Genomic DNA, 17,570 nt, shown 5'->3' on the forward strand with positions numbered 1-17,570 from the left:
GTCAGCCGCACTCCAGGCCGCGCACGAAGCGATTAAGGTGGGAGAAGTAAGTGCTAAAACGTCTCTCTCGGAAAGTCCTTGAAGCTGCCACGTGACCGATGCTCACATACCATTGGCCAGGATGCCCTTCCGCAAGGAAGGCTGGGAAATGTAGTCTTTTTTTAAAAGACCCGCTCCCCACCTTGGCTTTGCACGCAAGAAAGGGGGAATTTCAGCTTCACTATCACAGATCTGCTTCTGTTATTTGAGGTGGGGATTCAGAGATGGGGATTCAGAGAAACTCAGTTTCCCCAAGTCTGCTTCGGCCCCCTGAATAGTTCTATTCAGGTTCTCCGGGGTTTGGATGATGCCCACCCACATTGTTAGGAGTTCTGTACTCAATCAACTGACTCAAATGCTAATTTCTTTTGGAGACGACACCCTAAGAGACACACACAGCTATCTGGGCATCCCTTAACCCAGTCAAGTTGACACATACAGTTAACCATCACATCCTCCTCATATTTGCAATGGTGCCTCACATGACTGAAAGACACATGAGACTGATTCCTGGAGTGGTTCAACTTCAGCATCATCTTAGAACTGGAACCCACATATTACTTTTATAACATGGAAAAAATTATGGTTATTTTCATTTGGAAAGTAGACATGTAACATTTACTATTTTTATAAACTATAGGAAGATGCAAAAGAGAAAAAAATAAATCACCCAAATCTCATTCTCCAAAGAAAAACATGACATTTTGCTGCAACTTGCCGTTGGCCTTTCAATGCACATAGCGTTGGACTCTAACTTCAGGTTGCATTAGAATTAAATGGAGTCAGTCCGTCCGTCCTTTCTTCCTTCCTTCTTTCCTCTCCACTGGCAGCATGGAGCCCAGCATGGGGTTTGAACTCAACAACTCTGAGATCAAGACCTGAGCTGAGATCAGGAGTCAGACTTAACCAACTGAGCCGCCCAGGTGCTCCTTAGTGGAGCCCTCTTAAAACAGGTGATTTTGGGGCACCTGGGTGACTCAGTTGTTAATCATCTGCCTTCTGCCAGGGTCATGATCCCCGGGATCCTGGGGTAGAGACCTGCATTGGGCTCCCTGCTTGGCGGGAAGCCTGCTTCTCCTCCTCCCACTCCCCCTGCTTGTGTTTCCTCTCTCGATCTCTCTCTCTCTGTCAAATAAATAAATAAAATCTTTAAAAACAAACAACAACAACAACAACAACAAAAGGTGCTTTTAAGTTACCCAGTTACCCATTTCTGGAGTGGGCCTGATAATTGGAATTTCTAACAAGCTCTCAGGTCATGCTAATACTGCTGCTCTAGGGACCATACATAGAGAAGCACTGGTATGTAGTTTACACCTTTGCTTTTCCAAGTTGGGTCTCCAAACAGCAGCAGTGACATCACTTGGGAAATTGTTAAAAAATGCCACTTTAGACTCCATTCCAGACCTACTGAATCAGAATGTGCAGTTCAACAAGATTCTCAACGGATTTTTTTTTTTTTTTTTAAGATTTTATTTATCTGACAGAGAGAGACACAGCGAAAGAGGGAACACAAACAGGGGAACTAGGAGAGGGAGGAGCAGGCTTCCCGCCGAGCTGGGAGCCCGATGTGGGGCTCAATCCTAGGACCCTGGGATCAGGACCTGAGCTGAAGGCAGACGCTTAACGACTGAGCCACCCAGGCACCACACCCCACCTCAATGGATTTTTAAGTACAAGTCTGAAAAGTCCCGGTTTATATTTGAACCTTACACTGTCTAAAGTTAGCATTTTAAAATTCATTATTTTTTAAAGATTTTACTTGAGAGAGTGAGCAAGGTAGAGAGCACAAGCAGAGGGAGGAACAGAGGGAGAGGGAGAAGCAGACTCCCCACTAGCAGGGAGCCCCACTGCTGGGCTGGTTTCCATGACCCTAGGATCATGACCTGAGCCCAAGGCAGCTGCTTAACGGACTGAGCCACCCAGATGCCCCTAAAGGTTACCTTTTTTTTTTTTTTTTTTTTTTTTTTAAGATTTTTATTTATTTGTTGGACTGAGAGAGAGATGACAAGTAGGCAGAGAGAGAGGGGTAAGTAGGCTCCCTGCTGAGCAGAGAGCCTGATTCGGGGATCGATCCCAGGATTCTGAGATCAGGACCCTGAGATCACAACCCCAGCCGAAAGCAAAATTTAACCCATTGAGCCACCCAGTCGCCCCTAAAGGTTACCTTTTTATTGGAGTGTTTCTACACAGTAAAATGCACCATTTTATAATATAATCCAATGAGTTTTGATACATTATACAGGATAGTTTTTGTATCTTTTTCTCCCTGCTACCCAACATGACTTTCCTGTTGTTAAATGTTCTGGGAAAATAAGACTTTTGATGACTGTAATACATGGTAAGAGTGTACCAGTTTAACCAGTTCTTCCACTGTAGGACACTTATTCCGTTCCCAATTTTTCACCAGCGTATATAATGCTACAATGAATGCTTTTGGACACAAGCTTTTTGTTTTTTGGACTTCAGAATAATTTTCCAAAAGTGGAATTATTGAGGAAGGGGACACTGGGCAGGTCAGAACAGATATCCATCACTCTAAAAGCCAAAGTTAATGAATTAAAAAAATTTTTGTCGTGTGCCTTGGTGGCTCCGTGGTTAAGCCTCTGCCTTCAGCTCAGGTCATGATCTCAGGGTCCTTGGGTGGAGCCCCACATCGGGCTCTCTGCTCAGCAGGGGGCCTGCTTCTCCTCCCCCCCTCTCTGCCTGCCTCTCTTCCTACTTGTGATCTCTGTCAAATAAATAAAATTAAAAATTTTTTTTGTCTTTGGGTTTTAGGACAAAATGGCCAGAAACCACTTAAAAAATTGGCTTGCTGCAGAAACAGTGGGATGCAATGTGTTTTAAAAGGCTTAGTAAGCTTATTGTATTATTTATCCATGAATGCAAGCTTTGAACGCCTTTTCTCAACAACTGTTCTTTTGTAATTCTAACTGATGTAATATCTATTTATCTGAGCAGTGTTTCATGTGTAGGAAATAGCTATTCTATAAAGGATCTAAATGTACATAACCAGGTTGATTAGCACTAGAATTTTATCTTCTAGAATGTCAGTTGGCTTAAGGAATGAAGTCAAGAGATGTATTCATTTGGAGTTTTAGCAAGTGCTTTACTGATCAGGAGCAAAATTCTACCTTTTTTTAAAAAAGATTTTATTTATTTATTTATTTGACCGAGAGAGTTTGAGAGAGCACAAGCAGGCAGAGCAGCAGAGGGAGAGTGAGAAGCAGGCTCCCCACTGAGCAGGGAGCCCTACTCAGGGCTCAATCCCGGGACCCTGGGATCAAGACCTGAGTCAAAGGCAGTCCTTTAACCAACAGAGCCACCCAGATGCCCCAAACTTCTACTTTTAAAAGGTGAATGTCTTGGACTTTTTTTCTTTCTAAAGAGTGTTTATATGCTTTCCTTCTGTCAACAAATGCATACTTGACAGGGACTTCACCTGATTCGTAACCTGCTTTCTTCACTCAGTAAGGGTATCTTTTCATGTTAATCAGTAATCTACATGATCTTCTTAAGGAGTACCTGATAGTCCTCATTGTACCGTAATTTGTTTAAACTAATTGTGTTATCTGACGTCTCTTGTTTTTGGACATTTAGATCACTTTCAATTTTACTAGACTTCAGCGAGCATCTTTGTATGTGGCTTTTCTTGAGATAATTATAGATGTACATGTAATTTTTAAAAAGATTTTATTTGAGAGAGACAGAGCGAGAGAGAGCATGAACTGGGGGAGAGACACGTGGAGAGGGAGAGGCAGACTCCATGTGCCCCTCTCTCCCCTAATGGTAACATTTTGCAAAATTATGTGACTAGGATATTGAGATTTCCTGTATTTCTGAGCATTTACAATACTTGCAAATGTCCCAAATATCTTCTTAAAAAAGTTTTTATAGGGAGGAGAGAATCTTAAGCAGGCTCCACACCCAGTGTGGTCTGCCATGGGGGTCATCCTCATGACCTGAGGTGAAATCGAGTAGGGCGCTTAACCGACTGAGCCATCGAGGTGCCCCATGTCCCAATTTTTCTCTTGAACTACGTTTCTTAAAGTGAGAATTGTTAGGACAGAGTTAGACCTTTTGGACCAGATTCTGATGAGAGCGCTCATTTTTCCAGATCTTTCTCAACCCGTGGGGCTAGGTTTAAGATCTCCCTCTGTAACTCAAAATTCCTTTTCTTTTGGTACATTTTTAAAATGGTTTTTGACATTTTAATATTGTCTGTTTGAACTTAAACTTTGGTATAAGATGTGAGGGATTGGATTTATCTAACATTCTAACATTTCTTTTTCTTTTTCTCTTTTGACAGACAGAGATCACAAGTAGGCAGAGAGGCAGGCAGAGAGAGAGAGAGAGAGAGAGAGAGAGAGAGGAGGAAGCAGGCTCCCCACTGAGCAGAGAGCCCTATGTAGGGCTTGATCCCAGGGCCCTGGGATCATGACCTGAGCCAAAGGCAGAGGCTTTAACCCACAGAGCCACCCAGGCGCCCCTAACATTTCTTTCTTTTAAATGATTGTCCAGTTGCCCTAATGTCATTTACTGAGACCCTCAGGTAGTTGTCCTGATTATCAAAATTGTTAAAGAGATCATTAAAAAAATAAAACAAAAAAAACCAACCACACATATTTGACACTACTTGCTCATGGGGGGCCAAGGCCTTCTGATGTGAAGGAGAGGGAGAACTTTGTACTCATGTATAAAAACCCGGGAAAAACCTGACTGGCTTTGATTAGGTCATGATGCCTATCTCAGACCTATGACTAATGCCAGGGGCTGTTAGGTAGGTACATCAGCAAATGATCAGAATTTCCCTTCCCTCAAAGGGAAGTAAAGGGGCACCTCGGTGGCTCAGAGGGTTAAAGCCTCTGCCTCTGGCTCGGGTCATGATCCCAGGGTCCTGGGATTGAGCCCCTCATTGGGCTCTCTGCTCAGTGGGGAGCCTGCTTCTTCCTCTCTCTCTCTGCCTGCTTCTCTATTAGTGATCTCTGTCAAATAAACAAAGTCTTAAAAAAAAAAAAAAAAGGGAAGTAAAGACGAATGTATTTTAGAGTAAGGAAAAGTGTATACTGCAAGAGAAAAAAAGACAAACAATGGGTTGCTATGTTTAGAACATTTTATTAAAGTAAAAAATTTTTAGAATTAAGTGAAATAGAAAAACATAGTAAATATTTACAAAAACATTGATAACACTACTCAAGTCACACACATGTAAAAATGCAGAAATATTTTACAAAGTTTGTAAATTGATAATTATGGAGATTTCTCAAAATGGATATAACCGCTCACTGTTGAGTATGGATGGCAATGATATAAGATCTTTGAGTGAATGTTGCCCCCCACTTTTTTGCAATCCAATGGTCCCTAGAAATTTGCTCTTTGGGAGATTTAAAGTTGGAAACTGCCTGAGGGGACAAGTCAAGAATTGAGATGGTCACAACACTAATTTTCTTCACCCTCTGTGTTGAGGTTATATGGACACAGTGTTGAGATTATATGGACACAGCCAGGCTGTTTTTCCTCAGCCTCTGCTAGTATTCAAAAGGATATGAAGAATATGAGCAATTTCTCATTGCCTGAGCAAAAATTCAGCACATAAAAGGCTGAGTGGGGATTATTTGTACTAGAACCATAAAGTTCTATCTGATGGAAAATTACCTATAAAACTAAGGTAAAACAGAATTAATGATGCTCTATCTCATATTTACTGAGAGTAGGAAAGGAGGCAGAGAAGACATTTATAAGAATTTTAGCTTAATGAGTGGTCAATAAACTATATTATGCTGAAGTGACCACACAACTATCTCCAGAGCTCAGAAGAATTTAAAAGCAGATTCTAAAGACAAAAGAGAAGACACTCCAAACATAGACAAAGCAGAGAAGAAAACAATGCCCATGAGGTGATCACTACTTAGACAGTAATAGTGGGCTTGACACACTTCACTTTGATGGTTCTGGATTAAAACCACCTTCCCCAAACAAAATTCAGAGGAGAAGAAATTAAGGGACTCAGGTAACTCTAAAACCAGTCTTGGGCTCAATAAGACCATTACTTAAAATAATCACGTTTTAGAACAGATCATCTTCATCTGATTCTTCGAGGTACTTTATAGGTTTCTTTGCCCGTCCTGATTTGGCCCGAGGAGCCACAGCTGAGTCTAAGTCCAGATGGAAGTCCTCACTCTCCGCCTTGGATTTCTAGAAGAGGAAGACCCAGTAATTTGCACAATGTTAGTTTGACAGCAACATTTCATTGTAAAAAATATATCAGTAGACTACAGTTCAATGAGTTTCTCTCCTTCTAATAAGTACTAAGAAATAGATCTAAGGCAACTCTCGTTGACTAAGTGGTACATATATATACATGTATATATATATATTTTTAAGATTTTTATTTATTTGTCAGATAGAGAAAGCACAATCAGGGCAAGTGGCAAGCAGAAAGAGAAGCAAGCTCCCTGCTGAGTAAGGAGCCTGATGGTGGGACTCAATCCCAGGACCCTTGGATTAGGACCTGAACTGAAGGCAGATGCTTAACCGACTGAGTCACCCAGGTGACCCATAAGCAGCAAGTTTTTAAGTGTAACTTGTTACAACTAGTAAAAGCTAAATAAATTATGAGATTTATATTTCTTTCTTTCTTCTTTTTTTTTCTTTAGATTTTATTTATTTGAGAGAGTGAGAGAGCATGAGCGGGTGGGGGGAAGGGGCAGAGAGAGAGGGAGAGGGAAGCAGGCTCCCCAATGAGCAGGGGGTCTGACATAGGGATTGATCCCAGGACCCTGAGATCAGGGTCTGACCTGAAGGCAGACACTTAACCATCTGAGCCACCCAAGTGTCCCTACATTTATTTTCTTAAAAAGTGTCAGTTTAGTATTATTTATTTTTAAATCGATTCTTTTTTTTTTTTAAATTAAAGACTTTATTTTAACAGAGAGAGACACAGTGAGAGAGGGAACCCAAGCAGGGGGAGTGGGAGTCGGAGAGGGAGAGGGAGAAGCAGTCTTCCTGCCGAGCAGAGAGCCTGATGAGGGGCTTGATTCCAGGACCCTAGAATCATGACCTGAGTCAAAGGCAGACACTTAGCGACTGAGTCACCTAGGTGCACCCCAAAATGTGTCAGATTATTAAGAACAAGTCTTGGTTATTTTTTAAAAACACCTACAGAGAGAAAGGACTGGCTAGGATAAATACCTTGTTTGTGACTGTTTTAGAAATCATTTTCTCAAAATTAGAGTCAGAATCATCAGAAGTGGATGGTTTCCTTTTGCGGCGAGTTTTGGTTTTGGGGGGATCAGGCTTTTGAGGCACATCGGAATTCAAGCCTGGATCCTTTTTAGTTCCTTTTGGTGCAGCCCCTTTCTTGGCACCTTTAGTGGAGGTGGAAGACTGACCTGCAATTCAACACAGGCATTTATCATGAGGCCACTCTTAGACGAATTGTTCTCACTGTCAACTTTCTTTAGTAAGCTATTGATTGCTTATATTTAATATAGAAAAAATCTAATAGAGCTGAAAATACATTAGAGAATCAAAGTATTCTTAAGCATCTAATTTTTTTTTATAGGTTTATGTTTTACATTAAACTTTTGCACTGTTTATAAACTCTGTCCCTGTCACAGAAATGAGCTAGAGAATGCCTGGCATTTTGAGAAACAGGGTGATTTTAAACCTTTTGACCACCAATTTTGATTATAAAGAGCTAAATATTTGCTTTCATTTGGAAAAGGTTTTTAACTCCAATATTAATAGTAACTTTTGAGAGTAAAAAATTAAAATTGACTTGTGGAAGCCAGCTACTTAATCCTAATATTAACCCATGTCAAAGACTGAAGCTCACTTTTTGCCGCTATCTTCTTCACCACCACCTTCTTTTTAGCAACAGGGTTTAGGATTTCAGTTTCAGTTGAGAAATCAGCAGCAGGAGAACCTGGAGGAAGTGGTACACTGTCCTTGGCATCATCAGCATCAACGTCCATTACTTCGAACGGAAAGGAAAATAGTACATATAAGTGACACATAAAAATCTGTTTCCTGCTCGGAATTTCCATTTAAACACCAAGTCCCTGACTCTTCTAGAATATTTAAAACATACTCTTACAACTTTGATCTAATTTCTGGATTCTTCATCAGCAGTTATTTTTTGTACCTCTAGGACCCAGCACAGTAAACAGTAAGCACGAGATGACTTCCAGTATATGAAGTGTAGAACCCCCTTTCTGTGAACTAACCCTAAAGAATACCATCAGTGTAATGCTAATAAGAACCCACTTTTATCTTCTAAGGCAGGACTTAGATAATGTAGTCAGATTAGAACCCAGCAGGAACCCAGCATCACAGTGAAGCAGACGTTTCTATATTTTTACTTAAATACATACCTGATGTGGCACTTTTCTGTGGTTTCAGTTCTTTGGTAGCATGTCTGGAAGAAAAAAACCAAAAACATCCTGACAACCAATTCTAAATGTGTCAAGTAACAAAGACAGTATCATTGATCACTGGCAACAATCATGATAAAATCCATATTAGAGAAGATGCTTACTTTGGGGAAGCTTTGGTCTTAAGTGGACTAACATCTGATGATGGGACAAAATCTTCATCTTGAGTTTTTTCATCAAAATCCGAGAAATCGTCATCTGAATCCAAATCCACTGTGAATTTGGTTTTTGCTATAAAAAACATACATAGAGCAAAGAATATGAGGGTAACAGAAATAATATTTAATCCACAGATTGATAAAACATTTCATGAAGATCCCAGCTTTAGCTTAATCTCCTAAAAGATATGTCCATTTTTCAAAAACTTAAAATAATTACTGCTCTAAGATATAACAATTTCTGGGATTAATGCCTTGAAATACACTGGCCACTCAGATCTTTCAGCACATTCAGCACTCTTCCTTACTTGCTGCTCTCCGTGGCTCTATCTCTCGTGGAGGGACATCAAAGTTACTTTCATTACTGCTCATATCTGATTCTGAATCAGACCAGGGGTTTCTCTTCTTTCCTTTCTTGATTGGTTTAAATGACAATGTAGTTTGCTTCTTTGTCTTGGTACCTAGAAGCGAGATAGGAATTAACCACCTTTACATGTTCTTTGACTCACTCTTCTCCATCTATTAACCAACCGTCTTTCAAATATTTATTGAGCTCTGTGCTAGTATTGGGAATACAGTGGTGAAGAGAAACGGACATAGTCCCTCTTCCTGTGGAGTTTATAGTTTGGTCTTCCAATTCCATAAATAAATTGTTGTCACCTCTAGTTATGTAGATGTGCACCTACACTGATCTCACCTTTCTCTCAGTCCCACAATGGCTAGTATATACTGCTTTAATTTCCTGTTCTTGATTAACCCCTTGAAGGTAAAAAGCCATGCTCTCCCACTTCTTGTGCCCTCACATTATTTGAGAGTAATCAAACTCATGAGAACATGAAGGGTCAAAATACTCAAATGATTCATTAGTTTTATATGCTAAAAGATTGCTAGCTAGGTTCAAAGTTAAAGGTGTGCTGCATTCAAAGGTCAGTCTATGACTTTGCACAGTATGGCATACTTTTACTATTTCTTTAGTTTAATACTAAGATGTTTCCATTAGTTTTATTCATCTTTGTATGCCCCACAGAACTGAGCACATATTACCTATTAAAAGTAGATACTCAAGTTTAGACATATAGATCAATCGATGGAATAGAGTTGAGAATCCATAAACTCTAAAATTTATGGGCAATTGATTTTTTGACAAGGGTGAAGACAATGTAATAGGAAAGAAGGTTTTCAGTATGATGCTGGGACAAGAGGATATCCACATACAAAAGAATGAGGTTGGACTCCTTCCTTATGCCATATCCAAAAATTAATTCAAAATGTATCACAGATCTATAAGAGCTAAAACTAAAACTCTTAGTAGAAAACATGGGGTAAATCTTCATGACCTAGGATTCAGAAAAAGATTAGACATGATACCAAAAGCACAAGCAACAAAAGGGGAAAAAAAGATAAAATTAGACTGCATCATAATTAAAAACTTGTGGTTCAAAGGACACTATCAAGAAAAGAAAGAGAGGGCACCTGGGTGGCTCAGTCGTTAAGTGACTGCCTTTGGCTCAGGTCATGATCCCAGAGTCCTGGGGTCGAGGCCTGCGTCGGGCTCCCTGCTCAGTGGGAAGCCTGTTTTTCCCTCTCTCGCTCCCCCTGCTTGTGTTCCCTCTCTCTCTGTGTCTCTGTCAAATAAATAAGTAAAATCTTAAAAAAAAAAAAAAAAAAAAAAAAAAGAGGGGCGTCTGGGTGGCTCAGTTGGTTAAGTCTTCAACTCTTGATTTTGGCTCAGGTCATGATCTCGGAGTCATGAGATGAGACTGAGCCCCGTGTGGGGCTCTGTGCTCAGGGTGGAGTCTGCTTCAGATTCTCTCTTTCCTTTTCCCTCTGTTCCTCCCCGCCTTACATACCTGTGCTTTCTCTCTAATTAAAATAAAAATGTTAAAAAAAATTAGAATACATAAAGAAATCTTACAACTAACTCAACAACAAAAGATAAATAACCCAATTAAAAACATGGGCAAAGGGGCGCCTGGGTGGCTCAGTGGGTTAAACTGCTGCCTTCAGCTCAGGTCATGATCTCAGGGTCCTGGGATCAAGCCCCGCGTCGGGCTCTCTGCTCAGCAGGGAGCCTGCTTCCCTCTCTCTCTCTCTCTCTCTCTCTCTCTGCCTGCCTCTCTGCCTACTTGTGATCTCTGTATGTCAAATAAATAAATAAAATCTTAAAAAAAAAAAAAAAAAGGGCAAAGGGTCTAAATAGATATTTTCCCAAAGAAATATGAATAGCCAATAAGCACATAAGAAGATACTCAGCATCATTAGCCAATAGGGAAATGCAAACTAAAACCATGAGATACCACTTCCTATCCACTAGTATGGCTAGAATGAAAAAAAAAAAAAAAAAAGACAAGGGATTAACTGTGCTGCTGAGGATATGGAGAATATGAACCCTCATACATTGCTGGAGGGAATGTAAAATGGGGCAGCTGCTCTGAAAAACAGTGTGGCAGTTCCTCAAAAAGATAAACATAGAAAAAATCATACGACCCAGAACAATTCCATTCCTAGGTATCTACCCAAAAGAAATAAAAACAGTAAGTCCACATAAAAACTTGTATATAAATATTCCTAGCAGTGTTCACAATAGCCAAAAAATGGAAAAAAGCCAAATACCTATGAACGAATGAAGAAATAAATAAAAAGTGGTATATCCATACTATGAAAAACTATTTGGTGATAAAAAAGAGTGAAGTAGGGGCACCTGGGTGGCTCAGTGGGTTGAAGCCTCTGCTTTCGGCTCAGGTAGTGATCCTGGGGTCCTGGGATTGAGCCCTGCGCAGGGCTCTCTGCTCAGTGGGGAGCCTGCCTCCCTCTCTCTCTCTCTCTGCCTGCCTCTGCCTACTTGTGATCGCTGTCAAATTAATAAATAAATAAAATCTTAAAAAAAAAAAAAAAAAAAAAAGAGCAAAGTATTGATACATGTCACTACATAGGTGACCCTTTAAGACATTATGCTAAGTGAAAGATACCAGGGAAAAAAAGACCAGCTATTACATGATTTCATTCCTATGAAATGTCCAGAAAAGTAAATCTAGAGACAGAAAGTAGATTAATATTTGTCTAGGAGGAAGGGAAGCTGGTAGGCAATGGGGAGTGACCATTAAACAGGTAGAGTGTTTGTTTTTCATGGGTTGAGTATACTAAAATGATGGAATGGCACACTTTATTTGTTTTAAAAAGATTTTATTTATCTGACAGAGAGAGAACAAGCAGGGGATGCTGCAAAGAAAGAGGGAGAAGCAGGCTCCCCACTTAGCAGGGAACATGACATGGGACTTGATCCCAGGACCATAGGATCATGACCTGGGCCAAAGGCAAATATTTAATTGACTGAGCCGTCCAGGTGCCCCTGAATGGTATACTTTAAGTGGATGAACTTGGTATGTTAGTATCTTATTAAAAAAAGTAGATACTCAGTAAAGGTATAATCAAATGGTTAGTAGAATTCTTAATTCTATTTAATTTACTGAGTGCTACTTATATTCTAGGCATTTTGTTCAACTTTAGGGATAATACAAACGTGACTAAGATGTGCTCACTGTTCTCAAGAAGCTTTATATATTAATATAGAGCCTTATAGTTGGCTAGAAAAGTGGAATTTAATAAACTGTGTTTTCTTTAGATCCCAACTAAGAAACTCAAATTGCCAAATTAACAAACTATTTCAAAATGATCTCTGTCTCTCTTTTTTTTAAAGATTTTATTTATTTATTTGACAGAGAGAGACACAGCGAGAGAGGGAATACAAGCAGGGGGAGTGGGCTTCCGCCGAGCAGGAAGCCCAATATGGGGCTCGATCCCTGGATGCTAGGACCACGACCTGAGCTGAAGGCATGAAGGCAGAGGCTTAACCCACTGAGCCACCCAAGTGCCCCTCAAAATGATCTCTGCTAACATAAATCATATCCAAGGACAGTATTAGGGAGGTTCAAGTAAACTTTAGATATAGCCTTCCATCATGTTACTCAGTAAGGACTTACTAAACATCTATGTAGAATGTACTTGGTAACAGACACAACTTAATCTCAATTCTATACCATTTTACTTAAAATTTTTTCATACCTGGTTCTCTTTTCTGTTTTTTCTCCAACCTTTGTTTCAGACCTTCTGGTTCGATACTGTCTTCTGGAGGGTTCCCTTCAGTGTTTTCATTCTAAAAAAGAGCAAGACAAAGATGGTCAAGTTCTGGTAACTTATAATTTGGAATAATGTAAGGTCAAATATACAAATATTTATCTGGTCAAAGAGTGATTTTTTTCTTTAAATTTTGGTTAAGAGCTCTGAATAAAGGTATGGGTATGACTTTTTCAAGATACTTAAACATCTTAAAAAAATCAGGCACATAGGAAAGCAAAGTTATGATTAGATACAGGATTAACTACAAACTATGGGATTAGAAGTTTTATATCATTGTTTAATTTTAAGCCAAAATAAGTCTTAAGTATTTATGTATAACTTTTCAAGAGTAGTACCTTAATTTTCTTTTTAATTTTCTTTTCTGCCTCTGCTTTCATCTCTACGGTCACTCGGGGGATGACTCTTTTCCCACACGGAGAAGGCAAAACTTCAGCCATTTGTGTTTTTTTCCCCTTTGCTTTCCCCCCTTTCCCAGGAAGTCCTATTTGTTCTTCTTGTTTTTCCTTTGTTTCAACAGCCTACAAAAGGGATAAGAGAAAGCAAGTTTATAAGTCAACAAAGACACTATAAAATCTAGGCTACTTTATAGGAATAGAATAAAAGGCTGGTTAAACTGATTTCAATTTGTTACATTTTAAGATAAAATTTTTTCTTTAATTTATGTATATATGTAATCTTTATACCCAGTGTGGGCTTTGAACTCACAACCCTGAGATCAAGAGTTACATGTTCTTCTGACTGAGCTAAACAGGCACCCCACATCTTAAATCTGTGAATAGCTGTGCCACAACAAAGTATGCCATTGCCATTGAAGATATATATAATTAAGGCCCACTTGATAAGTGTGGACACAGAAGACTGGGTTTTACTCTTGATTCTACCATTTAAGTTTTCCGAAGATAAAAAGGGGAAACTGTGTTAGGGATCAAGTGCATAGATTTATATACACATATTTGTAAACTCAAATTAAGAAGTGAAAGGATGGCATTGGGGAGGGTATGTGAAATGGTGAGCGCTGTGGAGTGTGTAAGCATAACGGTTCATAGACCTATACCCCTGGGGCAAATAATACATTATATGTTAAGAAAATAATTTAGGGTGCCTGGGTGGCTCAGTGGGTTAAAGCCTCTGCCTTTGGCTCAGGTCATGATCCCAGGGTCCTGGGATCGAGTCCCACATCAGGCTCTCTGCTCCGCGGGGAGCCTGCTTCCTCCTCTCTCTCTCTGCCTGCCTCTCTGCCTACTTGTGATCTCTGTCAAATAAATAAATAAAATCTTAAAAAAAAAAAAAAAGATTTGTAAATAAATTAAAAAAAAAAAAAGAAGTGAAAGGATGGGATTCTACTTGTGCATCCATACTAAAGTGTAATAATATAAAACTGCATGTAAAACATTTTAGCTTAATTTATGAAATGCTTTTTTTAATCTTAATGTTAGAAAACAAAACATTAGTGAGATTTAGATAACAAAGTATCTTTTGAAATTGATGAGCTAGCCCTGAAGGTAAACATCTTTGTCATTTTAGATTGAGTTGGGAGATTGGGTTGGTCTTTTTCCATATTTAAGTAAATATTCTTATTCCATACTATTCCCAGTTAGTCAAAAATCAACTCCTACCCTTTTCTCTTTTTGTCCAAAAAGTTCTAGTAGTATGCTTCTGGCCATCATTTACTTTATTCTAACAATCTGTTCTTTTATGTGTTATCTTGGAACGTTTTCTTATGCCTTATTCTTTCTATTGCTAATCGTGAAATGTCTTTTTAAAAATAAATTTAGGGGCGCCTGGGTGGCTCAGTGGATTAAGCCGCTGCCTTCGGCTCAGGTCATGATCTCAGTGTCCTGGGATCGAGCCCCGCATCGGGCTCTTTGCTCAGCGGGAGCCTGCTTCTCTCTCTCTCTCTGCTTGACTCTCCGCCTACCTGTGATTTCTCTCTCTGTCAAATAAATAAATAAAATCTTTAAAAAAAAAAAATAAAAATAAAAATAAATTTATTTTTTATTTATTTATTTTTATTTAATTAATTTATTTGACAGACAGAGATCACAAGTAGGCAGAGAGGCAGATGGCAGGGGGGAAGCAAAGCAGGCTCCCTGTTGAGCACAGAGCCTGATGTGGGGCTCGATCCCAGAACCCTGGGATCATGACCTGAGCCGAAGGCAAAGGCTTTAACCCACTGAGCTGCCCAGGCGCCCCAAAAGGTTTTTTTTTTTTTTTTTTTTTTTTTTTTAAGATTTCTTATTTATTTATCTGACAGAGAGAGATCACAAGTAAGCAGAGAGGCAGGCAGAGAGCAGGGCAAGCAGGCTGCCCGCTAAGCAGAGTGCCCAATGTGGGGCTTGATCCCAGGACCCTGGGATCATGACCCAAACGGAAGGCAGAGGATTTAACCCACTGAGCCACCCAGGCGCCCCCCAAAAAGGTGTTTTTAAAAACACCTTTTGTAAAAAGATTTTATTTATTTATTTGAGAGACGGGGGTCGATCCCAGGACCCTGGGGTCACAACCTGAGCAGACGTTTAACTAACTGAACCACCCACGCACCCCTAATTTTGAAATTTCTTGACCAAGAGGTATATTGTTAGAATTGTATATTGTATATTGTTAGAATGTACTATTTCACTAATAAAAACTCTAACATTAGCACTTATAAACTACATACCTCCAGCTCTTCAATAAAAGCAGCCAAGTCTTCTCTCCACAAATCTGATGGACTCTTTCTCTTTAATGTTTCTAGCTCTTGCTCCTTCATAAGAGAGTCAGAAAATTAAGAGTTAATTTATGGGTTAAATAGCATAAATTTTCATGAGGCACAGTTTTTACTTTCACCACTTTAACAACTGAGCAATGTTACCCTCCACCAACAACTCACTTTTTCATTTCTCAGCTTGCACAGTTCATCCTTCTTCTCCTTAGTGAGATACCAAAGAGGCATATCAAGAAGGTAGTTGAAGGTTGGTCCAGAATCTCTTACAGAGTCACTCTTTTCAGCTTCATTTTCATTGTCACTCTCTTCATTCTCTTCTTCATCTGGTACCTAGAGGAGAAATTAAAATGTAGCTTTAACAGGAAATTTGAAACAGAGACATTAGATTCTACATAGTCTTCGATAATATAGAACATGCTAACCGAGAATTTACCTTTTGCTGTGCCTCTTTCCAAGCCTTCACGGGATCTGAATCATATCCCCTCTGAATCAGAACTTTAATTAATTCTTTCTTAGGCTTATTTTCTATTAAAAAATGTAAACAGAGATAATGGTTTTGAGGAATATTTTAGGAAAGGAGTAAGTTTTACCATATGAATTCAAAAGACTAAAACTAAAAATTAAACTTTATCTTGCATAAATCTATACATCCTGGTTTACAGAGAAGTCTTTTTCCACTGACAAAATGTAAATTACCACAAGTGGGACAGTCAAATCACATTATGAAATTGATCTAATTATAATTCTTAAAAGAACAGGAGGCAATCAAACCTTTATTTCTGATAAGTCTCTACCTCAATTATGCTCCCTTTTCAAAATTTAACATTAATTGGGCAATAATTCGTGCCACCAATCCAACTGTGTTATACCCATTCCCTTTTTCTAGAGTACCTTTCTTCCAGTGACTACTGTAGTCAATTTATTACACTTTGAGGGATATTGAGTTACTAGCTACAAGGTCTTTTGGGATGAATTTCTGAGCACCATTTTTTATCAATTAATTTGATACAGATTACATGTGTAGGCCCCGTACATTTTTATACTCAAGAAGACTGCATAGTCCTATTATTCCCTAAATTCTGGTAAACTAGACACAAATCTTACTTTCTGTTTTCTTTGAATCATGTCCATTATCACTCATTTTAGCTTTGCCTTAAGCAATAATTCTAAGAAATTAAGGGGTGCTTATGCTAGTATTGTTAAAAAATATTCATGAATTTGAACATGTAACTATCAAGTTAAACATTTTTGTGTACGACCAGAAAATTATTCTGTGATCACCAGGAATTCATGTTGCCATGTTTTGGGACTTGCTACTATGACCCATAAGTTAGTTGCCTAGCCTTCCTAGTTAGCACTGGCCAGTGTTGAGTTTTTGTTTTTTTTTTTTAAACCTCCTTACAACCCAGCTTTTATCAAAACTGTTTCCTTCCTGGTAACTTAAACCCTGACTTAGTTGCTTCTAGAGTGTCTTTAAAAATAAATAAATACATAAAAACCCAAGACATGACTCTTTCAGTCTTCCAGTACACAATTTAGTTGTAATATAAACCATTTATAATCTTCCTTCTGGACTTTTTCTCCCCTCTCAGACTTAATAATTCTTCTCTTGATCAGTTTACACAGGTACCTTTCTATCTCTCTATTCTCTATCTACATGTCAACTAAATCTTGATTTCTCAAGACGTTCAATCTAAGGAAAGCTATATTTTCCAAACTGTAAATGACTAGGTATTTAAAAGAAATGTGTAAAGTTTGGCATAATTGTAGTTTTAGTACAGTTATTGATCTAAAAACATACCAATGATTATTTTGCCATCTATTTTCTCTAAGATAAAGCGAGCCTGATTGTTCAGTTTAGCAGATTCAGCACCAAGCATTCCTAGAAGCCATTCTTTTCTTAATCCATAATATTTAAGCCTGAGTTCAAAGAAGTCTCTTAGAATATCCAACACCGTGTCATATTTCTTTAAACATCCTACATGGTCAAAAAGCACCTAGAAAAGAAAAACAAGATTATAAAGCCAAGAACAGATGAATTGGCTAAACTTTAATGGTTTTAGAGAAAAGACTTTATTCTTCAAAAACATAAAAGTA

At 38.8% G+C, this 17,570-nt stretch overlaps 1 protein-coding gene across 2 annotated transcripts in view; it reads right to left on the reverse strand.

Annotated features, from left to right (window-relative positions):
• Window positions 1-5,146: 5,146 nt before the first annotated feature.
• The window catches only part of TOP2A (DNA topoisomerase II alpha), a 30,273-nt gene continuing 17,849 nt past the window's right edge, over window positions 5,147-17,570 (reverse strand). Inside the window, exons 24-35 of one of the 2 annotated variants that reach the window (XM_032321325.1) lie at window positions 17,275-17,470; window positions 15,907-15,998; window positions 15,639-15,803; window positions 15,429-15,512; window positions 13,105-13,287; window positions 12,695-12,785; window positions 8,941-9,093; window positions 8,579-8,705; window positions 8,415-8,458; window positions 7,877-8,017; window positions 7,231-7,430; window positions 5,147-6,234 (exon numbers count right to left, since the gene is read on the reverse strand). In XM_032321325.1, the coding sequence (XP_032177216.1) occupies window positions 6,106-6,234; window positions 7,231-7,430; window positions 7,877-8,017; window positions 8,415-8,458; window positions 8,579-8,705; window positions 8,941-9,093; window positions 12,695-12,785; window positions 13,105-13,287; window positions 15,429-15,512; window positions 15,639-15,803; window positions 15,907-15,998; window positions 17,275-17,470 (1,605 nt within the window). In that variant the 3' untranslated portion in view covers window positions 5,147-6,105. Of the gene's footprint in view, window positions 6,235-7,230; window positions 7,431-7,876; window positions 8,045-8,414; window positions 8,459-8,578; window positions 8,706-8,940; window positions 9,094-12,694; window positions 12,786-13,104; window positions 13,288-15,428; window positions 15,513-15,638; window positions 15,804-15,906; window positions 15,999-17,274; window positions 17,471-17,570 lie in introns of both variants that reach the window. The other variant, XM_032321324.1, reaches the window with a different exon arrangement.

The sequence above is a fragment of the Mustela erminea genome, chromosome 18 (genome assembly GCF_009829155.1).
Source record: "Mustela erminea isolate mMusErm1 chromosome 18, mMusErm1.Pri, whole genome shotgun sequence".
NCBI classification, from domain to species: Eukaryota; Metazoa; Chordata; class Mammalia; order Carnivora; family Mustelidae; genus Mustela; species Mustela erminea.